This window comes from Trachemys scripta, chromosome 1 (genome assembly GCF_013100865.1).
Source record: "Trachemys scripta elegans isolate TJP31775 chromosome 1, CAS_Tse_1.0, whole genome shotgun sequence".
Taxonomy (NCBI): domain Eukaryota; kingdom Metazoa; phylum Chordata; order Testudines; family Emydidae; genus Trachemys; species Trachemys scripta.
The window spans coordinates 158861369-158873114 of NC_048298.1; the positions used below are offsets into that span (position 1 = coordinate 158861369).

At 41.5% G+C, this 11746-nt stretch overlaps 1 protein-coding gene across 1 annotated transcript; it reads left to right on the top strand.

Moving 5' to 3' along the window:
• The first annotated feature begins 4569 nt into the window (after positions 1-4569).
• On the top strand, positions 4570-11380 carry C1H3orf38 (chromosome 1 C3orf38 homolog). The gene is made up of 3 exons (XM_034791226.1): positions 4570-4880; positions 6470-6690; positions 10346-11380. Exons 1-3 carry the CDS (start codon positions 4637-4639, stop codon positions 10949-10951), a joined length of 1071 nt encoding a protein of 356 aa, XP_034647117.1. The 5' UTR covers positions 4570-4636; the 3' UTR covers positions 10952-11380.
• Positions 11381-11746: the final 366 nt, after the last annotated feature.

An 11746-nucleotide genomic window follows, 5' to 3' on the forward strand; every position in this document is an offset into this window, starting at 1 on the left:
AAAAAAAAAAAAAAAAAACCCTAGGAAATTCATGGTCCAAATTCAGCTAACTGTGGTACTTGAGTCAGAACATGTGGGTGTTTAAGACTGCATATTTTAGTGAGTAAATGAGACTCCTCATCAAATCATAGAATGTAGGCTAAGAAATGGTACTTCTCTCTCCATTTATCAGTATAATCCAGAAGTGGTGAGCTTCTGGTGCTAATGGGCAATAGGATTGGAAGACCCAAGTATATCTGAGTTGGCTCACAAATATGTGGAAGGGGAGGTGGTAGGTATTTTATCTACTGTAATAAGAGGTAATGTTGGACCAACTGGAGCCAAAAATAATGTCACTCTGGTATTGATCCTGATAAAGAACTGACACTGCGATTAGTTATCTTCATTGTATTTTCAGTATGGTAGTTCAGGGTTTGTATGGGAAGCTTAGATCACTTATGGTCATTTGGTGATTGGCTGTTGGGGATAGGTAGATTGATGGCAGATAGGTAGAGGATAAAACATTAACATAAGGACAATCAGTTGTAAATCCTGTCCTCACAGTAGTAGCAGGAGACCAACAGGAGGCTACCACTGAAGCAAAGAACCAAGATCTGGCTGCAAGGTTTTCCCCTCACCATTTGATGTAAGAATGGCCAGTGGGTCAGATCAATGTTCCATCTAGCCCAGTATCCTGTCTTGCGATAGTGGCCAATGGCAAGTGCTTCAAAGGGAATCAACAGAACAGGGCAATTATCAAATGATCCATCCCATGTCATCCAGTCCCAGCATCATTTACTTTGATTAGGCTGCAACATAGGGGAACAGAGTGGGAACAGCAGAGGTTGGACAAAGTTGGCAAATCCCTGTGCACATACCAATTACCCAATGCAGGAAGACTTTGATTCTTCTGATCCCACAGGAAGAGGAAAGTAGTTGGCAGCCTCCTCAATCTCCAAGTCATTGACCTATCTCCTCATATGGTAGCTATTGGTGAAGACAGCTACTGCTATCCAAAAAGGGGTAGAAAGGGGCTTAGGTCCAGAGGGAAGAGAGCACAGAGAAACAGATAACTTGACAGGGAGAGAGTGTGGCTTATAGCAGACATCTTGAGTAAGAGGAATGGTTTATGGACAGGTGTGAACAGATCTACCTTACATAGAGAGGGATGTTGATCTGCTGGTATGAACACAGGACTGGGAATCAGGAGTTCGAGTTCTTATTCGGCCTCTGACAGATTCCCTCTGTGGCCTAGGGCCACCCCTTAACCTCTCTGTCAGTTTTGCCTTCAGGCTTCAACAATGCCTACTTCACAAGGCTTTGAAGAGTAGTTAATGTATGTGGTTTGAACATGGGAGGAGCTATACAGATTATATTATGTTCTTACACAAAGTTTGGCTGTGCAATCTTAATGACTAATTTCCAAATTACCAATTTCTTGTTTTTTGTAATAACTTTATTCGGTACAGTTTGTAGTTGAAATTCTCAGCTCTACATCTGTGCAACTTCTACTGAGAATGTCTTAGTTTTTTTTAGAAAGTAATTAAAAACATTTATGGAAACTGCATAGACTGACTTCTCAATGTATTTTGCTAGAATTGTAAAAGATTGTGTAAATCAGTGATTTTCAAAGTTCAGGTTGCGACCCAGTACTGGGTCGTGGCATGTAAGGCACTGGGTCGCCTTGCTCAGCACCCAGGGACCCTAGCCAGGACAGGTGGGAAGCCTGCCTCTGCACCCTGGCTGTGCTGCTGACCAGGAGACGCCAAAGGTAAGTCCATGCCCCAATCCACTGCCCCCCCCCCAGTTCCGGAACCCCTCATCCCTGGCCCCATCCCAGAGCCCTGACCCTCTCCCACACCCCAAACCTCTCATCCTCAGCTCTGTTGGGTCACAGGCATCAAGAATTTTCTTCAACTGGGTCACCAGGAAAATTTTTTTTAAAACCACTGGTGTAAATAATCACTGAAATGTAAGACAATACAGTCACTGAACCACACATCGACTGACAGAGTTTGTAACTTTTTAACATGAGTATTTCAGCTAGTGCCAGAATACTTTACAAACTCTATTAGCACAGTGTCAAAACTTAAAAACCATATAAAACCTTCCATTATCTGACAGGGTGGTCAATGCTCAAAATACTTACACTCAAATTTTGTGCCAGACATCATGAGAACAGGACTAATGAATAAAACTCATTTTAAATTTCTGACCTCTTTGTTTTACAAAACAGTTAAGTACACTTCACTTGATGTAAGTTCCCATCACTCAATAGCGCATCTAGATAACTCCAAAATTACTTACAAAATTCTCTTGGTAGAGCCCACACGTGAAGTTTAAGGTAGAAAGGATTTTTTTTAGTAAGTAAAGTAGCAGAAGACTGCAAAATTTAGCTGGAAAGGGAGTAAAAGCCTTAGCTATAGAATTATAACCATATGTCTATAATTTAACCTGTACTATGCAACATAGTTCATGTGCAATATTAACAAGTTATAACCATAAAAACATCAATTTATAGAATTTCTTTACTCAAACCTGATTTTTTTAAAACCATCTTATATATAATTCTTGTTTGGTGTCAAGGGCTGGTTATAAGAATATAAACATACAGTTCAATCCACAAATGTTCTCCAAAGCATCTGAAGAGAAGCATGCACTAATAAACTAGGTTAAATAGTGTAGAGTTGCAATTCTTTAGCAGGAAGAACGTTTCAACCTAAACTATAGAAGATGGAGTGCTCTTCCCCTAATGACCAGATAATCAGTTTATTCATAGAGCTATATTTCCAATTTGGTTCTGTCATGGATGACTGCACTACCCGGTTAGAACCACTGTTCCTGCTTTTGGCACATACCACCCAACTTCTGTAATAGTCAAAAGGCATCCTCCTCAGATACATAGTACTTTGCAACTCATCCAATGATCTCTAATTGTTTTCATAAATTAACTCATTTGGTAGCATGGCATAGTGAGGTACATGAATGTAATTTAGTGAAAATGAGAGAAAGGAAAATAGTGGCATTTTGTATACAATGGGAAGGGCAACATGGATGTCTGAGAGGCAAAAAAGAAGGTAATTGAAGTAATTAAATAGGAGCTGATGAGCTGGTGTAGTTACATTGTTCAGCGGACTGGGTTAAACTTGCAAAACCATTGCTTATGGTTTTCATTTGTGCTGAAAAGGTGACATTAAGATCTATTCCTGTTTTACCAGTTAATCAATTTCCATCCAGAGACTTGAATTTCAGTTGTTGAAGTGATTCCTGTGTATATATAATTTGTACAATGTGTAGGGAAAATATTGTGGAATCCATTTGGATTGATGGTGCTCTCTAAATGCAAGATTATTAAACATTAGACCATTTGTATGATTAAAATTTTAGTTTAGTTTATTAGGAAGATAATTTATCACCAGGGATTGGTAATGGGGTATGGAGCCTATACCTGAAAGGAGATGCTTGAAATCAAGGTTGGGCTGAAAGTGACTTAGATGCATAGAGTTTAAGGCCAGAAGAAATCATGTGCTGAGGGAGTTTGACTTTCTGTATGTGAGGCCACCAGCACCTGTACCCTGCCCCAGCATCTGAAATTAGAACATAGAAGTAGTACGAACTCCAAGAGCCTAGACTATTTTGTGCAACAGGCAGAGACCAGTAGGGACTGAGAAACACCAATATCCCAGGCCCCTGCAAAGGCAAGGTAATGATTAAATTCTGTCAAGTGACCTATACTGCAAAGAAAGGCAACCCTTCTTCTCTCTCACCCCCCCTTCTCATCACTGCCCCTCTGATCTGGGGAAAATTCCTTCCCCACCCTACATATGGTGATCAGTTAGACCCTGTTCATATGATCAAGAACTAGCAAGCCAAACACGTGCACAGAGAGGCTGTTACTAGGTGGTTCTTTCCTCCCAAAGGCCAGGACAAGTAGCTATGTGACAAAAAAAATCCCACCATGGAATGAAGCCCTTCTGTGCAGCTGTAGCAGGGTTGAAGTGAGAGTCAGGCAGGGGTCTGGACTACCCTCTAACAGTAGTGGTATGGGGAGTGCCTGGCCTATGCCTGTTGCCTTTGTACAGAACTGAACTCAGCCTGTAACTAAAGGCTCTGAAAGGAGAATCTGGGGGCTTCTCTCTCTGTACAGTGTTCCAGCCGTGTACTTGCTCCATGATCCTATACCCATGGGAGAGCTTCTCCCCTTGGCATAGTTAATCCATCTCCCTGAGAGGTGGCAGCTATGTTGATGGGAGAAGCTCTCCTGCTGACAGGGCTTGCTATGGGGGGGGAGGTTAGGCTTCTTCACACTCCTGCACAACATTATTATAGCGCTGTGGGTCTGAAGTGTAGCCCTGCCCTTTGCCCTTGAACCTCTGATCTCTGCGCAGAGAGAGCGGCTGAATTGATCGCTCTGGTGGTGGGAGGCGACATGGGGGTGTTTCACCCTGACCGTGTGGCAGAAGCTGTCCTGGGTTGAGATCAGGTTGGGGTGTCTCGACCCCTATGAAAACACCAACACCCCGCCCCCGCCGGCTCCTTCTCCGCAGCAGCGGTCGAGCAGCCTCCAGGGGTGGGGCTTAGGAAGGGGGCGGAACTATAGTGCCGGGAGGTGCCTGTTGCCGGCCGGGCCACGTTAGCTGTTGCTCCCAGGCGGCCCATGAGGGGCTGTTTACAGCAACGCACACAGGTTGTAGACGCTGCGTCCCTTCCGCTAGCTGGTTGTCAGGGTTGCGCGAGGGCTCCCTACGGCCCGGCGCCGTCTGCCGCTGGGTGGACGATGGGGCTGAGCGAGCGGGAGCGGGCCGGGTGTCGGGTCCTGCTGGAGCAGATGGCGACGGACGAGCTGATGGCGCTGACGGACACGATCACCAACCGCCTGGTGCTGCCGCAGAGCCGACAAGGTGGGTGGGGCCGGGGGAGGGGCTGGGGGAAGGGGCGGGCTCTCGCGCGAGCCCCGCCCCTTTTCTCCAGCTGGGCCCCGCCTTGCTCTGGGGCTGGGGGTCGCGCGGCGCTTGGCGCTGCCGGGTTCTGCGGCTCATTGTCCGCCGGGGCTGCCCGGGTCTCCGGCCCGGAGCCGCGAACGTCCGGCCCAGCCCAGCCCAGCCCAGCCCCCTGAAGCGGCTCTCCCGGGGGTTTGGCTGCAAGGCCCGGCCTCGTCACGGGCTCCTGCCGCTGCTCAGCTCTCGCCTCACCCATCTCTTGCTTGGGTGCGTGCCGGGCCGGGGGGCCTGGTCCGCGGCCCGGGCTCCTAGGCGCGGCCGCAATACGAGTAACGAGCTGTTACTGTATCCCAAGCACTGCTCCCCTCTCCCCCAGTCAGCCCGACCCGAGGCCCCGGCTGCCCTGCCTTATGCTACAAAAACAGCCCCTAAAGTGTCTTATGCTTTGGCTAGTCAGCTGCCCTCTTCTTTAACAAGTGTGAAGAGCATGTGGGAGCAAGGGCAGGGACGAGGATGAAACCTTTGTGATCTCTAATGCATGTGGTGTTACCTAGCTGTTGACTTCACACAGTTCATTTAGTAATCACATCACTCAGATGCCTGTGCTTTTCAAACATGATGCAGTATTTAAATAGGAAACCCGGGGGATAAATGGACTTTCTAGATTTTTTTTTCATTTTATAAGTAGATTTCTGATATTTTCAAACAAAATAATAATTCATAATTTCTTGATTAGGTAAATGCCATAGCTGTTTCCATAGCCCAAAAATTAGACCATGTATGAGACCATAAGTTACTAGCCCATAGGGCAAAGTATCTTCCATTTGTACATCTTCCACCCCTTTTTGTGGACTCATTTTGATTTATGTGACTGTTTTGCTTTGCTTTAACTTAAGGATTTTTGTACTATTTGTAGAATACAATAAGGATAAGTAAAGTTTGCTTTAACTAAACAGTCGTTTCTTAAATATAAGGTGTTCTAAGTCAAACACTAAAGTGCTTGATGTGTAACATCAGCCAAAATTAAAATTGGCTACTTTGACTTCTTTAAAGGGCAAATATGAGCTTGTAATATTTCCTAATTGAGCAATAAACCCCTGAAAAATAAAGGTTTCCAATAGTAATGTGCTTTCTGTCCGAAAAATTATATATTAAAAATGGCACCTTCCTACATCGTACAATGCTTCCCCCTGAAATTTTTTTTTAGGTTTCCTTTTTGGTGAGGAAAGTTTAAAAAAAAAAAATCAGGTTAGGTTTGAACTCATTTTTGGGGGATCTTCAATTCAGCCCCCAAACAAACTGTTCAGCTCTAGTTCAGTCAGTTAGGTCTGTTTCAAGCATCAGTTTCTGTTAGGCCATTGAGGCAACAGATCAATTTCAGGCTTTTGCATATGGCCTGCTGAATGCCTTTCAACCATATTTGCATAAGTTTGTTACTGATCATCACTGAGGAAAATGTTCAAGTTGAAATTTTTCCTTTAGTTAGAAAATCAACAGATTGGTTTTCTAATGAGAGAAGCAGTTGCTGACTTAACTTTCTTTATTTCCAGAAGCCATCCATGCAATTTTAGTTTACAGTCAAAGTGTAGAAGAACTCTTGAAACGAAGAAAAGTCTATCGAGAAATAATTTTTAAATACCTGGCAAAAGAAGGAGTTGTGGTGCCACCTTGTTCTGAAAAACACCAGCTCATTCATCGCGCAAAGCAATACTGGAGTGGGCAGCTGACAGATCGTGTTGCAGAGACAGAGGATATTAATCCAAATAAACAGGTGAGTTTTATGTTCTGAAAGGCCTAAGAATATTGCCTGTGTGGAACAGCTGTTGCTTGTAAGTTCATTGACTTTTTTTTTCTCAGCCAAACTGAGATGGTTGTGTTTTCCTGTGTTTATAGTGGAATTGAATTTTTTCTTGATTTAAAAGCTTCACTTAATAAAAAAATTATCTTCTCATTGAATCTCATATCTGGAAATTCTGTAACTATCTGGATAGATAAAATGCCCTTTATTTGTTGGTGTCTGAGTACGTAATTAACATGTTGTGTCTTCCTCACAACAACTGATTTTGAATTGCAATGAGTGGAATCAGTAGGTCACAAATTAAGACAAAATAGTACATCAGAGTCTGGATAATTCTAAAGATGGACATGTGACTGCCACAGAGTTAATGGACATGGAACGCTCCATAAGCTTCAAGGTCACAAATGTTCTGAGAAGTGTTCTGAAAGTTTAGTCTCAATTGTTGGGAAAATAAACTATGCGCCCCTCTCTCTCTCTCTCTCTCTCTCTCTCTCTCTCTCATTTATTTATTTATTTATTTATTTATTTAGCTGCCCTTCTCCCACTTTGCCAAGCAACAATAGCACCAAAACAGCACTGCTGCCCTTAGTTTTTAACTAACAGGTCACATGACAAATCATTTGGTTAGATGCTCCAATAGCTGTTAACGTTTTGCAAGCCATGTTCCTTTCCATTCCTGGTATCTAAGGAAAGTGGAGAGTGAAATACACGATGGATGTTGAAAAACTGTAACTCTTCTGAAACTTTAGGACTGGCAGCAGTGCTATCCCTGCTACTGAACAGGTCTCTTTCTAACCTGTGCTTAATATGTTGTGACTAGATTTGCCTCATTATCAACAAGTTTGTGGGTGATCTGAACTTCCTCCTCATTGTATTTTGTAAAATATATTTTTTTGTTTGTTTGGTTTTTTTTTTTTAGTTTATCATTCTTCTTGGATCTAAAGTTTCTAACTTGAGGTAGCCATGATTACTATTAAGTAGTTATGTGACTCAAAGACATAATGGTTACCAACCTGTCAAAGAGCTCTGTAGCTACTGATGTGAAAACAACTTGCAATATTTAAGAAAGTGAAGGATAGATGACTGGAAATTAGATACACTAAAAGTAAAGTGAGTTAAATACTCATTCAGAGAAATGCAGAAAGAATGGGAAATTCAGCTGTGCTTTATGCTCAGGCTTGTCCTTCCACTTATCCTTTGCAGCAGGAGTGGGGGTGAGAAGTCATGACATCATAAATCTGGAGTATATATTTAATCTAAAATATGAAATTCAGACACAGAAGTTATTACCCGAACTTGATTCCAGAAATTAATGATCACGACCTTAGCAGAAGCTTAGTAGAACTTGCTTCTGGCTTGACCTGCTTTTAAGGAATTCTGTTAATTGGCAAGTACCAGGAGATGTAGATATGTGTTGTTGGTATCTCACTCAACAAATGCAGACAGAAAAATGAGCAATTTATCCTGTAGATCTAATTCCTGTTTGGAACGTGGGGCTTGGCATTACTAGGCTAGAACTTATTGGAAAATTAAGCATCTTTTTGTCACAAAGTTTCAGTCATAAAATATTCAGCTAAGAAACCAGCCAGTATTGTAAGAGAAAGCAAAGGATATGTCCCTAAGAACAAAGTTGGTTTGAGAGGTGTGCCTACCTGGGAGACAAATGGATAACTGTCTAGTCCTCCTTTATACAGATCCCTGACTTGCATGAATTCACTCTCCCTTTATCTGGGAAAGTATTTTTCCTCTAGATGACAGAAAACTTCCTTTTCTGAATTCCAGTATCAGCCAAAGGTATCTTTAAAAGTAACCTGCCAGTCTGTACTTAGAACATAACAACTTATTTCCCAAATATTTAAGTCTTCATATTTCTTCCTCCTCTGCACAGGGTAACACACACAGCCATAAAACACTTAAAGATTCTAATTTTCATTGTCCCCCAATAGCTTTCTTAACAGTTGCTATTCTTGGTTTCATTTTATTAAATTTATTGCAATTTATCCCTATTCTATCCTCAATGAGATCTTCCCCTTGCTACTGGTTACGTATAACAACTTAGTTTCTGCTTTCATCCCCATCGTTCTCAGCTGCATTTGCAGGACAGACTGCAGCCTCGCCGGGCTGCTTCAAGGAAATAACCCTTCAGGTTAGTATTGATTTGGTCCCTTTATTTCTAATATTTAGCAATTCCCCCTCTGTAGATCTTAGAAATGCTTTGCAAAGGCAGGTAAGTTTAATTTCCCACCTGTAAAAACAGGGGAAACCAGGGATACAGAAGTTAAGTGACTTGCCCAAGATACACAGTGAATTAATGGAGAACCTAGTATTAACACTATCCTCAGCTCTTTCTGTTGGACCATGCTGCCTTGAGATTTTTAAACAAATTAAATTTAGTTTGTGTGAGGAGCTGTGTTGATCTCTTCAGACTATTCTTTGTATTCTTTCATGCTGCCAATGTTTGTTTTGGGTTACTATTTTAAAATATTTTTCCCAGTAGACTTAGTGCTGATGAAAGAGTGCAGTAATGATACCCTTGGAGACTATGATTTGGACACTTCTCTATTAGAAACATGGTGAAGATCAGACTCCCTTCACATAGTTGACCAGACAGCTTTCCAGTGGTATTGACTTTCTGTCACTAACAAAACCGATATAGGTTCAAATAGGTAATCTAGAAGTGAAAAGTTTTATATCCCAATAATCCTCTGAGCTATCCAGTTCTTCCTGGGTTACTGATTTTCTTTTTGTTAGCATCTTCTACTGCCTTGGGTTGAAATATCGGGTAGGTTCTGAGATACTCCAGCAGCTTCAAATGTTGCATCAAGGACACACACAAAATGACTGATACTGATCAGGATTGGTTGTGTCCATCTGGTCATTTGAGGGTCCAAAGCATAAAGGCAGCTTGCTAGTATCTGTCAAAGACAAATACAATAAAGGGAGACATTGAGGGTAGAGGTAATTACTGTGGCCGCCTTTAGTATTAGAAGTACTACCATTGCTCCCAAGTAAATGGAGATATTTGTTTATTGAAGATATGTAGTGTAAGCCATTTGGTTCTGGATTTTATCTTCGTTTGACAAGGCATTGCTATAATCTTAGGTTTTAAGTGTAAATCTTAGCTAGAATTTACTTGTACAGACAACTTCTTTTTACACAGCAAGTCTAAATCATACTCTTTAGAAACAGTGTGAAAAATCTTTGTCCCATTGAAGTAAGTGGTAGAACTGTCATTGACTTAAATTGAGCTAGGATTTCATCCAGAGTTGTTGAGCTTATTACTCAAACCAACTTTAAGTACCTTTCTCATTTCTCTTAAAAGTAACTACTTCAAGTACTGTATTTCTAAAGTGACTATTAAAGAGATTTCTGGGCACCAACTCTGGACAAGCATGCAGAATCTTCATTATTTAAGAAGAGAGGTTTAGGTTTGACTTCCTTGCTTTATTCCTTCTCAAGCATTCTGTCTGGAAAACTCAGGAATGTGCAAAATAGAAAATAAAATTTTAGCACAGCAAATCTTTTGAGGTGTATTAAAGACTTGTGCATAGTAAGTAGCAAGCTCCTGTATTAAAGGCTGCTAAATTCTTCTAAGAAAAATAAGTGCATTTTTTTTCTTTGATTACAGAGCTATGAACAGAAACAAAAACAACAGGAAGAGAATGATTGGCACAGACTAGGAAGAGAATTCTGTCAGTGGTTCTTTGAACTTCTCAACTCTCAGCATCCTTTGGGGGGACAATCCAAAGAACAGTGGGGACCACAGCATTTCTGGGAGGATGTCAAACTGAAATTTTGTTACAACACATTAGAAAAAAACATGGAAGAATACGTTGGTGCAGAATTGGTGAGCCTCCGTTTACTCTCATTGGTGAAAGAGGAGTATCTCTTACTGAATCCCAACTTGGGTGCTGGTGGACTGAAGTGTGTAATTTCTCCACATGGGTTAGTAGTGGTGGCGGTAGCTGGCACAGTACATAGAGGCAACATTTGCTTGGGCATCTTTGAACAAATCTTTGGACTCATCCGCTGTCCAGTTAGCGAGAATACCTGGAAAATAAAATTAGTGAACCTTAAAATAGTTGGAGAAAATGCTCTGGAGCCTGGGACACAAGTGCAAAAGCCTTCCATAAAATATGAATCGAATGAACTGCAAGAGCTATATGATGGGAAAGAACTGAGCTTGGTTGAACCTCAAATTCTGAGCAATGTGCGTACAGAATTGGGAGAATAACAATTGTTTGAAGAACAATACAGCAGTTGTGCATTCTTGAATGTTTAAATGACTTCAGACTTGTGGTGATGTCTGTTTCTTTAGTCAGGTTTGCTAAGTTGATGACGTGCCAAAGTACTGAGTGAAATACACTTAAAGAGCCCCACTGCTTTTGGGTACCTGTCCTCCATACTAACATGTAATTGAAAAAGATGCTTCAGGACTTAGAACTGCAAAACACATGTTTAGAAATGAAATAACTTTATTTTTCTTTCTATTTGATGTGTTCTTCACATCACATAAGTTCACGGGGACTTACAATAGTATATGGAGCTTCTCGCGAGGCCACTAGTTAAAGTTGGACCCCAATTGTGTTGGAAAGTCGTTGCCTTCAGGTGGCCGCTTAAAAATGCATTAGGATTCTTGGTTTGATTTCTTAATGGGCCAATCTCCCCCTGCCAGTTTTGTGGGGGTTAAGTCAAGTACTGAATGCATGAAGAGAATTTTCCTCTTTGTCCTAAAATTGATTCCTTCACTAAAAAATAGAGAGAACTTAATAAGATGATGCGGGAAAGCTAGCCCTGCTGCTGACCATGCTTTTCCTGTTCTGAATTAATAGTTAAGTTTCCAGTGTTATCATTTATTTTTCATTTTCCAGTAGCATTTACCTCACTTCTGCAATAAAAAACAACACCCCGCTTCCAAAGTTAAATGGTTGCCATTGCATCCATTTCTTGCACTGACTCTCTGGGGGATCAAGGGGTTAACATTAGAATTTAGTCAATCAATTTAAGCTTCATATAAAGCCAAATGCTT

Bases quoted from the DNA above. Each gene is read 5' to 3' on its own strand.
- C1H3orf38 (XM_034791226.1), top strand. From the start codon at position 4,637: ATGAGGGGCTGTTTACAGCAACGCACACAGGTTGTAGACGCTGCGTCC. The intron at 4,881-6,469 runs GTGGGTGGGGCC...CTTTATTTCCAG, and splicing joins GCTGCCGCAGAGCCGACAAG to AAGCCATCCATGCAATTTTA. The intron at 6,691-10,345 runs GTGAGTTTTATG...CTTTGATTACAG, and splicing joins ATATTAATCCAAATAAACAG to AGCTATGAACAGAAACAAAA.